At 35.6% G+C, this 18,825-nt stretch overlaps 1 protein-coding gene across 1 annotated transcript in view; it reads right to left on the bottom strand.

Annotated features, from left to right (window-relative positions):
• The window catches only part of Grid2 (glutamate ionotropic receptor delta type subunit 2), a 405,281-nt gene that overhangs the window by 35,355 nt on the left and 351,101 nt on the right, over nt 1-18,825 (bottom strand). Inside the window, exon 9 of the mRNA XM_033757758.1 lies at nt 17,345-17,542. Within this exon, the coding sequence (XP_033613649.1) occupies nt 17,345-17,542 (198 nt within the window). The remainder of the gene's footprint in view (nt 1-17,344; nt 17,543-18,825) is intronic.

Raw genomic sequence — 18,825 nt, 5'->3', positions numbered from 1 at the left:
CTGCTTTTCATTTCACTGAAGGATTCTTTTGCTTCTTTCATGCCTGTCTATAATATTTTGAATCTTTAGTGTTTTCAAGATTTGAACTATTTAGAAGTTTGAGAAGCAGGCCTTTAATTCCTCATCCACAGCAGAAGTAAAACTGATGAAAAGTACCCTGGTAAGTTCACAGATGGCAGCATGGCTCCAGAGCTCCAGCTACTTTGACAACAGCTCAATAGTTAACATCCTAGATTTGGATTTTAATCATTGTGAATATTCTTTATTTTTAAGGCCAGTTTCTCCATATAGTTTGTAAACGTTTTGTAGAAAGCACAGTCATCTTTTCATCAATAGCTAATGCTGTCAAAAAGAAAATTAAGTGCTCATTTTTATCAACTACAACACATGTTAATAATCTATTGTGTTTATTTATTCAAGAAACTTACTTATCCATCAAAATGAGCATTTACCTTGTTAAATTTAAATTATGCTAATCTTGAACTATTTAATATTTCTCTTTTTTGTGTGTTTTGTACATAATCTCTAGTAACTCATCTATCTAAATGCAGTCATTTCTCTAGGATATAGTTCACCTGGCATGGAAATTTGAACTCATTAGAAGGGAACTATAGCTTCAAACTTAAGTCTTTTGACTATTACAAAATAATTTCTTTGCACAAATTAGAGCAAAATAGTGTCTGAAGAATTGTGGCACACTTTTGTTGCCCACAGAACTTTTCAAACTATGCTTTTTCTCTTATTCTTCACAAGGATGAGTTTTTATAGTCTTTAAAATACATCTTGACAGTTTTTGTGAGTATTAGCTGGTATACTCTGGTCTTCAAATAATGTTACAGTGTAAAGATTTCAGGTTTGCCTTTAAGACGGTAAGCATTGAAGAAAGGCTAAGGAAAAGATGGGTGACAGAGAGCGAGGAAAGAAGAAGGGAAAGGAGGAGAGAAAGGAGAAGGGAAGAATGTAATCAACTTTTATATCTGTGAGGTAACTATGGGCAAGTACCCAAACTTTCATCATTTTAGATCTATGAAGTCAATGTACAAAGTTATATAACAACCCTTCAAACACTGAACTTTTAACACCAAATATTATTTATTTGGGCCTTATTATATGACCATGCTATGTTTAGAAATACAAGGACCTAAGCATCTCATCTTAATCTGACTTTATATTTCTTTATGTATTTCCAATACAGTGTGTGAGTTATTACTATTAATAGAAGCAACCAAAAAGTACATAGTGAAGTTCTCGTGTACTTCTTGGGAAAAAAATGACAAGTGTTAACATGCCATTGTTATAGATTATTATTCCAGTTTTATTAAAAACACAATACACAGTCTATTAGTTTTCAAATATGCTCCTGGAAATGTAGGTAGAATTAATAAAAGTATCGTTAAAGTAATTTTTATTCTGATATTAAAATCATGTATAACAATTTCAGAAAATAGTAACTTTTTCATTTGTATTCTGGGCATTTGTGAGTTCATAGAATGGCATTAATATGATTATAGCTTAGCACATTGCAAGGTATTTAGCCTAAAAAATGACAAGTACTTTGGATATGTGCAACCTATTTTGCTACCACCACTATTAACATTATTTAATACTTATATAGTACTATTTCCACTTTTCAATCATCAATTCATCTTTATAAACACCTGTGAGTTAAAAACTGTTATTTGTTCTTCCACAGAAAGGAAAACGAGGCACACAGAGTAAGAAACATACTGCAAAGGAATCATGAGGCAGGACTCCAGCCGTGGAGGTCGGTCAGCATTGGTGTAATGGGAACACAACTACTCCACCCCACACACTCCATAATCAGCCTGCTACTTCTGAAGAGTTTGGAAGAATCCGTTATTTTCCTCCTGATTCTAATTCACCCCTTCAGCCTGGGATTTCTATTTTATTGGTCTAATTTCATACAATTTTAATAGTCTTGCCTTCATAAAATATTAATATCTGTAAGATTTCTTGCTTTTCCTTTCAGAATTTTTAGAGATGAAATCATTTACACATAACTTCAGATGTAGTTTAATTTGTCCTGATAAATTCATAAAACCCCTTGGGATTCTGAGTTGTCTCAAAGATAACAGAATTATTTTAGCAGGAGAGAACATTTGAGTAGTTTTTGGACCTAGTAACATTTTACCGTTTCATTTATTCCTGTTTATGATTCAAGTCTAATTTTCATTCTCTATTGCAACTGCATATGGAAGTTTATGACTCTGTACACTTTTAAACTGGTCAAAGCATGGAAATTTCTTACTGAAGCTGGTTCTTTCGCTCTATTTATGTCACTTAAATATATTTTCTAAAAGTAATGTTAGTTATAACTCCTATGTAAATACTTATTCATCTTCATCTTTCATTTTTATTATCATTTCTATATATTCATTCATAGAGAAATAATAAAATACCGAACAATTTAATTAGCAGCAACAACCTATGCTGTTGCTAAATTTAACAGGTGTGTCTTTAAATGTTTCTCCACTAAATGAGGGATGGGTCTTTCTCAAATGGGGAGCAGATCAAGAGATGGAGGGAGGGGAGAGAAAGGAGGTCAGGGGATGAGAAAGGTTCTCAGATGTGCTATGCACAGGTAACACCCCTACACAAGTAATGCAAACATTTCATTCTGCAAATATGTACTAAATTAAAACAAATTTCAAATTAGAGGTTTTTTGGTTGAGATAAAAAGGTGCCATTTGCTTTTTATTATCCATCTTTAAACAATATTTTCTATTTTTATTTTTTGGTACCGGGGATCAAACTCGGGACCTTGTGCTTGTGAAGCAGGAAGGAGGCAGCACTGAGCTAAATTCCTGGCATTTATTTCTTATTTTAAGAACTAAGATTTGAACTTGAAATTTTTATCTTCTTATTGATATGTTTTTGAGACCATAAATCACTTTAAAATATTTTTATAGATTTTGGTAAGTAGTGTTTTATTGACATTCATTTAGAAGTCTGTAATCTATGTTTTTATTTCTCCTTACTTTTGTATGTTGTTTAGTAGAAGCTTTCTTAATCTCATCCCCCTTGTTACCTCTGCTTCAATGTCTAGTTTATTGTAGCAGAGAATATTATTTGTAATACATCTCAGTGGAACTTAGAGAGGTTTACAGTGGGGTCTAACATTTGATGGCTTTGGTTTTGTTTCCACATCAGGTTGAGGAGATGGTACAACATCTAGTGTAGTGTTTCATCTTCACCCAAAAGGTGCATGTTATGCAATCTTTTGTTTATTCATTTATTGTGATGTGCATTTTGTTATATTTTTTCCATTTGTTATGTTTTTTTGCTAATTTTTTATGTACAGTTTTTAGAAATGTTTTTTTCTAATGCATTTCATAATGTATTTTCATTATAGTGTCTTCCTTTTTTATAGTTAACAGTAATTGTTTTATTGTGTTTTGTTCTTGAGATTAAGTGTGTATATCTTCTTTGCTTATCTCCCATTTTAATCTTTTTTAAATTGAGTTTATTGTTACATTTTAGGTATACAGTACAGTTACATTCATTACTGGGATCTTGTACCTTTACATGACAGGTCTTGGTTCTCATTTTTTCCCCTTGTCCCTCCCCTCCCTTCACCCCCTCCTCCCCTCCCCATTTACAAACACTTTAATTCCATTTTTAATCTTTCCAATCTCTGATATCTTTTTTCTTTCAGTTTTATCCTCCTTTTTGTCTTATTTCTACACCATTTAATCTATTCTCCTTTGAGTAATTTATGATTTATTTCTTACAATTTTTATCTTTTATTTTGTTTTTCAATTTATGCTCCTGAGATTATTGAGTAGCTTTATACTTTTGGCCATTTCAATGTTCAGCTTTTGAGTTTCTGATTTTTTAGAAAATAATTTCAAATGTATATTTGAGATACTTAATTTTGTGTGGTGTGCTGTTACAGTTTTATTTTGTATGATAGCAGTCGACAGCAGGTTATTTGTGGGTGGGTGGGAGTGGGGCATTGCTATGTGTTATTTATTTATTCATTTATTTATTTTGGTACCAGGGATCGAACTCAGGTCCTTGTGCTTGCAAGGCAGGCAGCGGAACCACTGAGCTAAATCCCTGGCCCGCTATGTGTTATTTCTGATTAGATTTCATAGGGTTCTGAATTTTCCTCTTTTGCCACTCTCTGTAGTTTCACCAGGATGTCTCAAAGAAGCAGATCTGTCTTCTCCTTCACAAGTAAGGATTCTGTGAGGCTGCCTCCTAGTGGAGCTCATTCTGAAGTCCCTTCCTGAGAGCGAGCGCAGAGACTGCCAAGTCCCCGATGTATGTCCATTGTATCAGTACCTGGAATTGACTGTCTCTTTGCACAAGTTTTTTTCTGCTCCCCTTTGTAACTGCTTCTCTTTCTTATGCAATCATCCTCTCTCCTCTCTTCACCCACAGGCAGTTTCTCCTTGTGCCCAACACCATCTCGGCTCAGATCTGATATTTATGTTTCTACTTAGAGATAGTTTGGAGTTTGCAACATCTCTGTGTGGGGTTTTCTGCCGTTATTGAGATTTTATTTGTCTTCTTAGATGACCTTGCGATTTGTGCGGGAAGCACAGGAAAACCACAAATGTGTACGGGCCCCATTATTTTCTCTTCCCTTGATTTCCAGTGGCAGTTTTTGTCGCTGCTACATTTTTTAAATCCTTTTATTAATAAGTGAAGAGATCAGAATAATATATTTCCCTATTATGAAGTAATTATTCTATTTCTGAAATAAATCATATTTTCCCTCAGAATCATGCAAAATTTCTTGTTTAGAAGGTTCCTCACATGGCATGTCTGGTGAAATCTCCTTAGTTGGATCTGTTATAAGGAATCTGACATTTAAGGACAGCCAGCAGTCTATGTCACATTTTCTCAATGGTAGCTAGTGTTTCAGGATGTATGCAGGTCGTTTTAAGCATACATATGTATATTTTCCACAAATAGGACCACGCATAATATAACATTACATGATATAATATTTTAGGGAAACATACATGCATCTCTACCTGGTCTTTCTAAAGATTGCAGACTCTCACTAATTACTTGGTGACAAGAAAAGATCTGATATTCTGTATTCCCCAAGTACTATATGAGTTGGAATCTGGAAATGGCACTGAAAACACTATTTTTACTGTAGGCAGCTGGATGGATGCTCATCGAAGAGTACACACGTCAATTTTAATAAATGTGTGGAAACTAAAAAAAACAATAAAGACTGCAGAAAATTTTAAGCAATGACAGCTTTTGTCAGTTTTCAATTCTCAGCACATAGGAAGCACGTAAATAGATATTCAGTAAATGTTTCTTGATTATGAAGGTGTTCTAATTAATTTAATCGTTTTCCCCTTGAAGTATTTTCAGAATGTTTCTTTTTTTCTTGCTTATTATAATCAATAGATGTTTGGTCATGCAACTGACGAATGCCACATTGGTATTTCTGGAAATTAATACTTTTCACTATTTCAATGGATGTTTTATCTCTAATACCTTAAAACTCATGGGTGGTAGTTTGGTTTCTGTGCTGCTATTCTGACTCTTCTTCCTCTCTGAAACTACCTGCCACCCCTTCTTTCTAGCTCTCTCTTCATTAGGGCACCATGCTCATTCACAGACGGACCTAATTTAAACTCCAAGTCATAGTTTGGCTTTCATTACTGTCAATGCCAGCTTTTCTCTTCTGGCCTAAATAGATATACTAGAAAATACAGTTTTCACGTTTTATATATTTTCACCTAAAATTATGACATTTCTTCCCCTCGAGCACACAGTTATTCTTCTTTACTGCCTTTTTCGGTATCTCCCATACAGTACACTACCAAAGCACTGTTTTGTCTTCTCAGTAAACATCTTCAGGCAGGTGTTTTATTTTCATTCTTTCTCCCTTAATATTTTTTTCACTGTTTTCCCCACAGTGGTTTTCTAAAATATCTGTTGACTTATTCTAGTATTTGTTCTTTACTCTTTTGTAAAAGTAGCTTTTTTCATACAACCTTACCATTTGGAAGAAAAGGAATATATTTCAGTCTATATCATGTCTGATAAAGTCTCTTGCCTGGCATAGAAGTCATTGGCTTTATGACCTTTTTTCCCCTGGCTTTTAGCCAGGCTCCTGGATGTTGGTGACTTGGATTCTAAAGGTTTCACTCCAACTATGTGATGTGCACCTCTGTATGCGCTGCTCAGACTACATCTATGCATAATAGTTATTATGACACTCTTTGTACTGAGGACAAATCTGAGATAAAGAAGGTAAATAAATAGCTTGCCTGAGGTTAAGTGAGGAAACAGTCCAGCTGGTTGTGTCCTATTACAGTATGGCATTTGGCGAATTTGATGAAGTTTTTTGTGTGTGTGTTTATGGTTTACATGTAATCCCTTTCTCCTAAATACTTGTCAATATTTATTCTTCACTCTATTTTTTCTTTTAACATTTATATGCATTTTAATGCTTACTTTTATTTGTCTGAGTTTTGGTTTATTTCTAAACAATATTTATGCTGAAGAAATTGAAGGAATAATGTACTCGCATACTGGTGGATGTATGTTTGTCTGAATTAACACACAAGGCATGACAGGAAATTAAAAGAATTTAAGTCGGTGAAAAACTTTTGGAGGACCACAGAGAGACTATGATATGATCTGACATTTTAAAAGAGTTCCTACGATTGCTCTACTGAAAGTAGATTATGCAAGAAAGAACAGCACCATGTCCAGTACTAATAGTTACGTTTAACAGAAATTCCCCAACCTGTCAAAGGTGGTTTGTATTTATAAGCAATGGTGGCTTGGAGAGAACACTTGATATTTAGGGTATATTCTAGATTGAAAGCCAGTCAATTTGCAAATCCGTCATGTATAAGTCATGATAAGGAGAAGAGAAGTAAAAGATAATGCAAAGGTTTTAGACAAGGTAACTTGAAGACTGTGGTTCCATGCACTCCGGCCAGGAAGGCTGTGGGTAGACCAGGTTTTCAGGAGGATGTGAGCCTGGGATGCAGTGTGGAGCATGTGATGGTTGAGGTACCCTTTAGATATTTAAGAGGAAATGCAGAGGAGCCAGTAAGAAATATGTGTGTAGCTCAGGAGATAGGCTTAGGCTGAAGAAACAGCTTTGGAAATTCTCCTTCTCCCCTCCCCCTCTCCCCCCTCTCTCCCCCTCCCTTTTCCCTCTCTTTTTCTCTTTTTTGAGAACAAGAACTCTATTTCCTATCTTTTATGCATTTTCAAAATTGTACTTACACATTAAGTCCAAATAAATGCATACCGAATGCCAACTGATAAGCAAGTTTCGAGTAATTTATAAATTGCAGTAATTCAGGCACTATCTATAACATTGAGAGACTTAAAAATAATACTGTTTCTGCAATTTCCAGGAGACAACACTAAATCTGTGAAGAAACAGATCATCAGAAAGAGTTTTCCAATTATGTCTACTTTCTGAGTGGTCACCTCAAGGCTGCTTGGAGGGGCATATAGAAGCAATCTTCACAGAAAACACTCAAACTGCAAACTTACATCTCAACAGAATGCAGACCTAGGGTAAAGACTAGATTTGAGCCGATTTTTACTTTACTGACAAATTTTTGAGCATGCCGAATGTGCTTAAACCTTTAATAATGGATGTTTGTAGCTCTCCACCAAGGAGGGAAATGTAGGTTTTTCACAAATGAGAAGGGAACTAGCTTTTAGTTTTTATCTCTGAGAAAAGAACCAAATCTAGGAATTCTAGTGATTCTCTGTAGCATAAAGTGAAACAGAAAACGGGCAAGAGACACTTTCAGATGACATCACATAGGTACGGGGAACATCTGTGCTCACCTCCTACTCTGTGCAGTTGAGCCTTACTGTTGTTGGCTTTTAATCAGGGAAACCTCTGCTTATTTTAAAGCCTGCCATTACCAAATTTCCAAGGGAACATTCAGAATCATCAGGACTTAGAACATGGAAGTCTGGAGTATCCAAGGGTAAGGCAAGAGTAGACTTACAATTGTCTTACAAGGTATGGCTCTATTTCTGAACATTGATTTTAAATATGAAATTCTGAATATTTGCTAAATATGTCGAGTTTTTAAAAACCTTCCAAAGGAATTTTTACATTGCCTGCTAGAAATGAGTGAATATTGCAAAGTTTCACATATGAATCTGTGCTTCCATTTCTCTTTAATGTTAACCTTTAACGTTATTTCAATGCTAAATAACATTACAAAGACATTTTCATTTGGGCCATAATTCTCTGTGTTTATAATTTCCAAATAATCTAAACTACTGTCTTAAGAAATCTGCATCCTGCGGATGGCCAAACAATGTAAACATAAGACTCTACAATTATGCCAACAGAATCATATAAAATTGTACAGTTAAAATGTTGTCTGAAATTTATTTAGAATATCACCACCCAAATCTGCACTGTCTTTTATTCTGGGGAGTTATGTTATTCATTACATTTTCTCCCAAACCAAGGCCTGAGATAGATGAAAATCTAGGTAATAGATGACATTTCAATAGCCAGAAGTGGATTTCAGGATTTATATATCCTCCAGTTATGAGATTTTCTCATCATCGCTCCATTCTTTATATCACCTTGGCTTTGACTGATGCAGGCATCTGTTAATTTATAACCTATAACCCACAAAATCTTTTTAATTCCTCAATATTGTCCTGAGAGTTTGCTTTTCCTTCTACCTGGAGCCATTCCTGGTCACTGCCATCCCCTTCGGTGAAGAGTCACTGCCAGTTTTCTAGCTTTGACTCAAGATTTACCATGCACCATTTATCTATGCTTGCCAGCTATTAGAACAGGTGCTTAATGATTCAAGTCTTTTATCTGATTGAATTGCTCCTTGGCTGTTTGCAATGTCTGCCAATTAAATATCACTTGCAAATTGAGAAAATTGCTCCTACAACCATTCACTCAGTTGTTTGAATCTGCATAATTTGTTTTCTTTCATATATTTCTATCCTGTTCCTTCACTGGGTACAATTCACTCTCAACAACAAATATGTTGGCCCTTTTTTTTTTTTTTGCTTCCATTTATGTACACACAATTGTGGGCTCTCCCACATTCACTCTTTCACTCTGTCCTACGTTGACTTTGAACACCACTGTTTGGATATTTAAACACACACTTTTTGAACCTTCCTGCCTGGGCTACAGCTGATAGGCCCTAGGAAATTCAGTCAGCCCATTAAAGCGGAACGTCTCCAGCCAAATTCTGTACCTCTCTTGTCCTCTTCCAATCTGTTTGTTCTTCTGTGTCCCCTGTTTCTGTCACTGCACGCCTGTCTTCTCATTACGCTCTCACCGTGTCTCAGTATTTCCTTCATCTTCTCTGAGTTATCAAGTTCGATAAATTAAATCTTAGCATATTGATGTTTTCTCAAAGTTATTTTTTGTTAACCTCCTATTGGTGCTGTTTCAGTTTAGACATTGCTTTCTTTTTGGATTGTTGAAAAGGTAATTTGTCTTTTTCCTTCTCTTCTCCAAAGGCATCCTTAGACCTACCTCAGCTACCTTTTTAAAACACAAATGAAATCACATTTTTCTCTTGTGTGAAAACCTTTCATAATTATTGCTGGCTGAATGATAAAGTCTAACCTGTTTAGCACAGCAAACCTGCTTGTATAATTTTCCCTGTTGCTGCCTCCCTCATCTGTACCCAACTTCATGACACAGCTCACATTTCTCTTCTTCTGTGAAATCTTTTCAATGCCCAGGCAGGAGCTGCTACACAGCCCCTGAGTTGCCATGACATCCTGTATGCATCACCCTCTGACATTTATCACATTCTGTTTTAACCATTTATTTAAACATTTATCTCCCAAATGTTTGAAGGTAGGAATGGTGTCTTCCCGTTTTTATATCTATGATGCTAGCTAGGCACAGTGCACAGAATATAATATGCATTCAAAAATATGTGGGATGAACAGATGAATATAAGCTATTCCACTGCATACTTAGCATACAAAATAAATGTAACCTCAGCCTTTTGCTTTCTAAAAGTGGTATTATGTAAAAAATTCTCTTTCTCCTTCTGTGTTTGTGTGTGTGTGTGTGTGTATGTGTGTGTGTGTATAATGTTTCAAATGATAGCTTGAAAAGATTTGGAATAGGTGTTTCAGAAAACAGGATTATCAAAAGATTGAAGTGATCTGAGAACTAGGACAAAATGTGAGTTTTGCTGGAGTTGAAAACGTGGAAAGATAAGTAAGGGCAGCCCAGGCAGACTGCTGCTGAGAGTGATCGATATGGAGTGAGATAAAATTTAGGATGAATATAAGGGTTCTAATTTTCTTAGAAGAAGAAAGAAGACACAGGTTTTTGAGTGAGAAGTGAGAGCTCTGAGCAGTTTGGAGATTCAAATCTTTTTGCCATATCCCAAATCCTTCTCCGTATAATTTTATTTCTTTTGTCTTCTGCTCATGCTTCACCCAAACTTCATCTGAATTTTATTCAAATGTGCAGGTCTTATAAATACCTAGGCTGAACACTTTCTGAATATTATTTTCTTCGCTAGTACGCAACTTGGTTTATTAAAATGTTCTGCTGACCCAACTTACATTAGAACTCCATTTCCCTCTGCAGCTGGTAAAAGGGCTAAGTAAGCCCTTGAGTTGTGGAGCGAAACTGTCTGGATGTGAATCGTGAGCTTCTTTTAGTTGGTTGTGTGACTGTAGGTTTTTACTTCACTTCCCTGACTCTGGCTGGTCTTCTGCAACACCAGGGCAATAGAAGTGCCCACAGTTAATGAATTCAAAGTCCAAAAGAGCCTGTTAGCTTGAGTAAGCCCTGTACAAGCGCTAGGACTTATAATCAGGTCAACTTCAAACTGTATTGTGTTATGATGTTAGTTGTCAGTGTGGTTAAGTATGTGATAACTGAAATGCATGGGTCTAATTTTAGTGATGGTCTATTTTTATAATAAAATAGAGAGTAGAAAAATCACTCTACACATATATAACACAGAATTGTAGCTTTTTCTTTATAAAAAGACTGATCAATCATACTTCATATACCTTTCTACACTATCAAATATCCTGCACCATTATAAAAGATTTCCTTTTGGATTTATACTACCTGTTGGTTTCTTCTTTTGAAATTGTAAGTAAGTTTATATCTTTAACTACTAGAGCCTTAGTAGTTTTTATTAATTTTGCCACCTCTTTACATAGCAGTGGAAAAAGGAGCATTAACAATTTATCAACATACTTTTACAAATGTTTTGCAGCCTTTTGTTTGTAATTTAACTTATATTTATGATATTTTTTCATTTGTTGGTGATTTAAATTTCTGTGCATCTATAACTACTGATAGCCTCCTTAAAACATATTCAAGTATTCTATGCCTCTGACAGATTTTGTTATCTGCTCCCTCTTCTAATGACAGCATCCTGCTCTTGCTGGGGAGGTGCTAGCTGGGGCAGTGCTCCCCATGCGTGTGCCCAGTGTTCTGCAAGGAACCACCTCTGGTGGACCATGGCGCTGGATGTGGGTGTGCGTTGCAGGTCTGGCACCATGAGTACTGCCCCCTCTTGGACACAGTCCTTTGTAGTCAGAGCCAGTGTGTCTTCAAGCCAAGGCTTTGAGCTGCTATTGCTGGTGTAAAAGATAACGATGTTTATACTGGGATAGAAAGAGAAGCTGAAAGCTAAGCCTGGAGCTGCTGAAAGCCACCTGAAATGCCAAGAAAGAAGAGCCTGCCTATGAGTCGGGGCCACACTGAGGAAAATGGAGCTGAGAGATGGAGGGAATGATAACAAGGCCTGAGGAAATGAGTCCGGACCTCATCTCTGGGCTGATCAGTTTTGTGAGCCATTACATTATATTTTCACCTCTGCTAGGTTGTCACTTGTGACCAAAGACGTCCAATTAATTTAATTTGGAAAATAAGGGAGGGTTGTTTTTAAGGTAAAACACACTATTTTCAAGCAGTAGGAAGGAGCAAGGAATGTGAAAGAGTCTTTAGAAGAGAAATAGAGGTAAAGAAAAGTGGAAGGCAATTTAAATTTCATCTGTGTGCTGATTAGTGATAAACATATATATCCATTCTAGATCTCTTACCTGAACTGTGGACTCATATCAAATTACGTATTTCCTTTTCAATTTGGACAGCTGTGAGGAGGTCTATTCATATTTGTTTAAAGAATGGGCTCTAGAATCAAAATTTAACTTCTGATCTTAGCCCTTCCTTAATTTCCCCCATGCTTGTAAATGATACCACTTTCAGTGCGACTGTGGGAATGACTAAATATAACACGTTATACAGTTATTTGATAAAGGCTTAAAAGTAGCATTAAAAGCCAAACATTTAGACTTGCAATAAAGATAGAAACTTTTTTTCACAAATAATAATTTTAGGATGGTACAGTAGGTTGGGTGAAAATAATGAATGTCACTGAAAGACACTAATAAGGATATTGTTTTATCTCACATACATCTTAAAACATCACAGAACTGCTACCAATTCCTTATGTAAAAATATTTTCTAGACAAGACACTAAGATTGTAACAGTAAACCAAACACATGAAATCTTTCTAAATTAATCTGAAAATTTAGCAGGAGAAGCTAAAAAGCAGATAGATCACATAATAAAACTGATGTGTTATAAAACAATAAAACAGAAAAAGAGGGCTAGGAAGGGCAGACAGTGGAAGTTGTTTTTCTGTGTAGGCCAATGGAAGGCCTCTGGCACAACTTTTAAAAAGAAACTGGGGGGAAAATATTGAAGTGGGGAAGGGTTATCTCAAGAAAAGCCTTCAAGGTGAAAGGCCAAGTTCACTAAGAGGGCAATGAAAAAGAACTATAAGCCTGCATGCAGTCCGGTGAATAAGAGAAATAGGAGACATCACAAAGGGGAATGGATAAGGCAGGTTATATAGACAATTTCAAGAGTGGCTTCTACTCTGAGTGAAGAGAGAAACTACCAAATGTCTTAGAACCAGAGAAGTGACTGCATCACTCTGGCTGTTGTGCTCCAAATATATTAAAAGATGGCAAGAAAGGAAAGTGGGAGGGCAACTGGCCCTTGTTAGGTGTAATCCAGGGGAGAGACGATTGTGTCAAGGAAGGTCTTGAGTGGAACTGGGAAAGAACAGGAACATGTGATATGTTTTCCTACTGCTGTGGTTAACAAGGGAAGATTAAAAGCCTTGAGTTTAGAATCTTTGACTTTGTGGTCTTTCTCTCACCTCCCTGTCAGATCTATCAGCAAATCTTGTCAATGAACCTTCAAACTATATATTGAATGTATGATATTTCTAAGCAAAGAATGTGGGGAGATTCAAACTATATAAGTAATGAGATGAGATCTAGCAGCCTTTCTGTGGCACATTCTTGATTTTCATGGTTAATGTCTACAACGTTCCACACTTGTGAACACACTGTGATTCAAAGACACTTTTAAAACCCTCCTAATCACACATAGGTACTAAGTGTGTCACCAATATTCACAGCTAACGACGTCTGTTTCAGTTCCAAGCTTTTGTGTTGCCACTAAAGATAAAAGACTCAGTGGAAGAATTTTTAAGTTAAAGAACAAGAAAATAAGCAAATCACATGAGATTTTCTTCCTCTTTACAGAACAGCATAAGAACTGTTATGAGAACTGTATATAAGAACTGTTAAAAACAAAATGAGAAAGGTATCAAGGATGAAGTGTGGGATTCCAGTTGAGAATTGAAAAGCATGGAAAATGCTTGGAATGTGCATTTGGTGGATTAAAATGAAGGATTAATATTTTTTAAAATAGAGAAAAATCACTGAAGGTCTATTGACATCAGTTACTGTATCACAATCTTCTATGCCAGGAGCCTGGCTCCCGTACAGATCCCATGGAGTGAAGGGCCAATGAGTACAGGAGGCAGGGATGCCTTAAGAGATTGAGGAGGACTTAGGCAAAAAGTCTATTTTTATTTTGCATTTCCATGAAGTGAGAAATCGCTACATCTTTTCCCTTATTTTCTAGACACCGGGAGTTTTACTTGTGGTTTTAGATACTCAGGGAACCTAATTTTTGTGTTTTGTTGGTGAAACTCTACACATGCCATCTCCACTTTTACTTTATTCACAGCATTTTATTTTGTGCTGACAATTCCATGTGCTTTCTCAGGAAGAGTTTCTTACTGCCTCTACGAGACAGATTGCACAATAGGTTCTTTGTATGAGCCAGATACTGTGAGACCTGGCTAATTACTGCTCTCTCTCTAGAACCTTCTAACTTCCTAATAGATTTCAGTATCAATATTGATGTTCCTTGCAATCACTTTCAGTCATCGATGAAATAGATATTTTTAAGAGAAATTTTAAGTTTGTTGAAAAATTGGTCAGGAAGTACAAAGTTTCTTCTGTTACTAACATGTTGCACATTTGAAGAACCAGTATCAATATACTGTCATTACCTAAAGTCCATAGCTTATGTTAGAGTTTCTTCTTTCTGTGAGTTTCAGCAGCGTAATGATGCTATCCATTACAGTATCATAGAGAATAGTTTTACCACCTTTAAAATCCCTGTGATGCAAATATTCATTCCTCTCTTTTGGGTTATTTTAAACTCTAAATTTTTTTATATTCTCAAATAGTCTGCCATTACCCTCAATAGCAAACTTTAGATACTCTATATTTCAATCTCTAGATATATCTCTCTAACTTACTAGCTCATTTATATTTTAGCTACATTTTACATGTTTTTCAACTTCATCTTGAGAGTCTGATGAATTTCTACAGAAATGATTTATTTCATTAGATGGATTCCTATGTATTTCAATTTTGGGGTCCTATTTTGAAAGGAACTGTTTGCCCCATTTCTCTCTGTGAGTCTGTTTTTCAGGTACAGGAAAGCTATTGATTTTTGTGTGTTGGTCTTGTATCCATCTACTCTGTGGAATCTGGTCATTAAGTCTAGAGATTTTTGGTGGAGTCCTTGGGATCTTCTAATTAGAGTATGATGTTATTTGCAAATAATGACAACTTGACTTCTTCATTTCCTATCTTTACTCCTTTTACTTATTTCTCTTGTCAAATTGCTGTGGCTAATGTTTCCAAAGCTATATTGAACAGGAGTGGTGATAGTGGATGTTACTTGTCTAGTTCCTGATTTTAGTGCAAAGGATTTGAGTTTTTGACCATTTAGTATGACATTGGCTGTTGGTTTTTCATAGATGGCTCTTATCATATCAAGGTAGAGACCATCTATTCCAATGTTTGGAGGGTTTTATCATGAATGGCTGTTGGATTTTGTCAAATCTACTGAGATGATTGTATGTTTTTTGTCCTTAACCCTATTAATATAGTGTATTATATTTATTGATTTGCATATGTTGAACCATCTCTGCATCCCTGGGATGAATCCCACTTGGTCAGGGTGTATGATCTTGATCATCTTCTGCATTCTGTTTGCCAGAATCTTATTAAGGAGTTTTGCATCTATGTTCATTAGTGAGATTGGTCTGTTGTTCTCTTTTTTGGATGGGTCTTTCTCTGCTCTGGGGATCAAGGTGATGCTTGCAGGAATGAATTTGGGAGTATTGCTTCCCTTTCAATTTCACTGAAGAGTTTAAACAGTACTCACAGTTGTTCCTCTCTAAATGCCTTGTAGAACTGAGCTATGAAATTACCAGGACCTGGACTTTTCTTACTTGGTAGCCAGGTCTGTCACTGATCATGGCCAGGCTTCCTTGACCACTGTAGCTTGTCTTTCATCTCACTTAATTTTCTTGTCAAGTTCATCCACATATCTCAAGCTTGATGTGGATGTTTTAACCTTCTTGGCTCTTGCACTTGTGCATTTCTTCTCTACTCTGGAAAGTCACAGGGCTGTGCAAGGGCTGCAGTGAATGGGGTCAGCTTTACATAAACCTCAGCTCAGTCCTCTCCACCTCTGAACTCTCCTTTTATCCATCCTGATTTAGCAGCAATTCTCACTTCCCAAAATATCTATTTAATCTTTCACCATTTCCCTGTGGGCTCTTACAGACTACCTATTCCCATCATTGTCAATATACTTCATCTCTTGTCTTTATCAAGAAATCCGAAGCAGTAAGATATGATCTTCCTCAACCTCCCAGACTCTTGCTGAGAGATTTAAAAGATATGTTCTCGTCACATTTTTTTCTGTATCAAGGCAACAGTTTTATTTCTTCAAAATCAATTCTCAATCTAATCTTTTTTCTTCTTCCCTATCTACTCTGGAATCTTTATCTTTCACATATCAACATCCTATTCTTATATTAAATTCTCTTTGTATTCCTCAGCTTATAATTATACTCAAGTCTCTATTGTGCAAAAAAAGAAAAAAAACTCCACCAAATTCTATTTTAAAATTCTACTATTCTACTATTAAAAATTCTGTTATTCTATTAGCTCTCGCTCTCTTTCCCACCCCATCCGAATTTTTTGAATGAGTATAGTGTATGCATATTACATTCATCTTTTCATGTCCCTGTTTTTTCATAATCTTTTGCCCTTTGGCTTTTTTCACCACTCTGTAAAGCAATTCTGGTTTAGATCATCAACAACTTCCCAGAAAAGTAAGCAGAGAATGGAGAGCCGGTAGCTTTTGAAAGAGGTCACTGTACTGGATAAATCTGATGTTATGTGGATTATTAATTTAGGACCCACCTCAATTCAGGTGACCCAGGATAGCTTAGATTCAGCAGAAAGTCCAACTGTTATTAGCTAACCCCTACTGAGCCTACAAAAGTCAGTAGAAAATAAAAGGCGGAAGGTTGAGAGTGCCCAACACAAGATTACAACTGTGGCCTATAACACAGTGGTAGAGATTGAATTTTGAGCTTCTCATAGTCCTAAAAATCTGTCAATGCAGAATTTGTTAATTGGTAAGAATATTATTAAAAAAGTAAGGGTCAGTAAAGACACGGAAAACCAACAAAAACCAAGAGTATATGCCACCTAGAGGACTGTACTTTGTGATATTCTAAAAGTTGTTTGGCTTCAATGATGCCAGACAGGTCAGATATCGGAAGGGAATAAAGAACCCAGAAGTAGCACATATGTTGTTCAATACCAGCAGCTGTCATTTTTTTCTTTTTATATGTTTGAACAATAACTAATTGGTTAAGTCAAGGATTATATTTTATATGACAAAATATTCAGGACAGGAGTTTGGCAATGTCAACCTTTCTCCTAAATGCTCTTCTATTATAAGAATTTTTTTCACATTTATTTTTCTGTTGTCACCCAATTTTCTCTCCACAAAGTACACACAATGATATAAGGTGAAAGTTCTGTATCTAACACTACAACCTAATGCACTACATCACACTTATTTGACATGAAATTAGTGTTCAGGGTTTACAACTCCAGGTATGAGATAAATAAAGGAATTCTTACCTTAAAGACTAATTCCCCTACCAAACCATTCCATGTCCCGTCTTCTTGTGGGCTTCCATACTTGTGATCTGGTGCAACATAAACTTCATAGTTGAAGCCCAAGTAGTTGGATAAGGCATCCAAAACATCAATGGAGAAGCCCTGGTATTTCTTCGGCTTTCCCAAGACATTTTCAGAGACCATGACGAAAGGTTCTTCCTATGTGGATATAAGAAACATTCAACTTCAATCAGTATTGTTTCCTAGAAGTAGAGATTAATTCTTTAAAGAGTTTTGCTTACAAGGTCTAAATACTGTTTTAAAATTTGGAATAATATACTCAGGAATACCATTTATGCATTATTAATGCATCATGTCTCACTCTGAACAATGTTGAAAGGGACTAAAATAATTCAGAGGCCACAAGTTCATGTTTCCTGGCATCTCAAGAAGAATCTAAAATTCATCAGCAATAAAGTGGAGTTTGGAAATCCTGGTTCTATAATACTTATTTTATACATTCTGTGTATATTTTACATAGATAGATAAAATGATATCTAACAGATAAAATCTATATGCAACTCTGAAAAGAGAAAATATTCTAAGAATATATAATTTAGCTAGTGTTTATAATATCATATATGCTAGAAGCTATTTGCTAATTTTATAAATGTAACATTTATATGCATTTCATTGCAAAAACAGCTTCTTTGATACTTTAAGAAAATTATTCATCTTCTTGGTAGACTAATTTGATAAATTTGACAAACTGATTTCTGCTATCACCTCTTTAATCTGCTCCAATTTTTATTTTTTAAAACTAACACATCAGCCCTTTCACTTTGGAATTTTCAGTATTGGAAGAGCTTAGTTGGTTGAAATATGCTGACAGATCACAGAAAATTAGATAATCAATTCCTTAATTTCCTCATCTTTCTCAGAACTCTTAAAGCAACAGTAGTGCTTACAGATAACCATTTGTGATCTTTGTGGTCCATGCAGTTCACTGGGCAGTCTAAGATCTCTCTTGGGTATAAGTCAGAATATGGAGATATTTATAAATCATTCATAAAATCATTTTATAAAGTCATTTATAAATCATTTTTCCTTTGGGATGTCCAAAATAGTTTTTTCACGTGTGAAATACTACTACTTTTTTGTGGCTTTTACTCAGGACACTTAATAAGGGACTTATAAATTCAGTGCACCTGTAATGTAAATATAAATATTGTACACCGTAACACTCAGTTTTCCCCTAAAAATTGCCATGAGATAAATTTTTGTAATACTCAGGGACAAAGAGTTTCATTTTGCTGCAGTAATGCCTTTTAAAAAAATAATTTAGCTAAATATTGAGCTTTCCCTTTTTTACTTGTATGCCCGGAAAATCAGTTTCTTCTATGTCCTGGTAACTATCTGAGACCACACTTTTCAGAGAACCAAGATAGATGTCAATATCCCTGACACTTGGTATGCTGTACCAGGCTATGACTGCTTCGCTG

This window comes from Fukomys damarensis, unplaced genomic scaffold, assembly GCF_012274545.1.
Source record: "Fukomys damarensis isolate Sample0158 unplaced genomic scaffold, DMR_v1.0_HiC HiC_scaffold_32, whole genome shotgun sequence".
Taxonomy (NCBI): Eukaryota; Metazoa; Chordata; class Mammalia; order Rodentia; family Bathyergidae; genus Fukomys; species Fukomys damarensis.
This window is presented reverse-complemented; position numbering and strand designations above follow the sequence as displayed.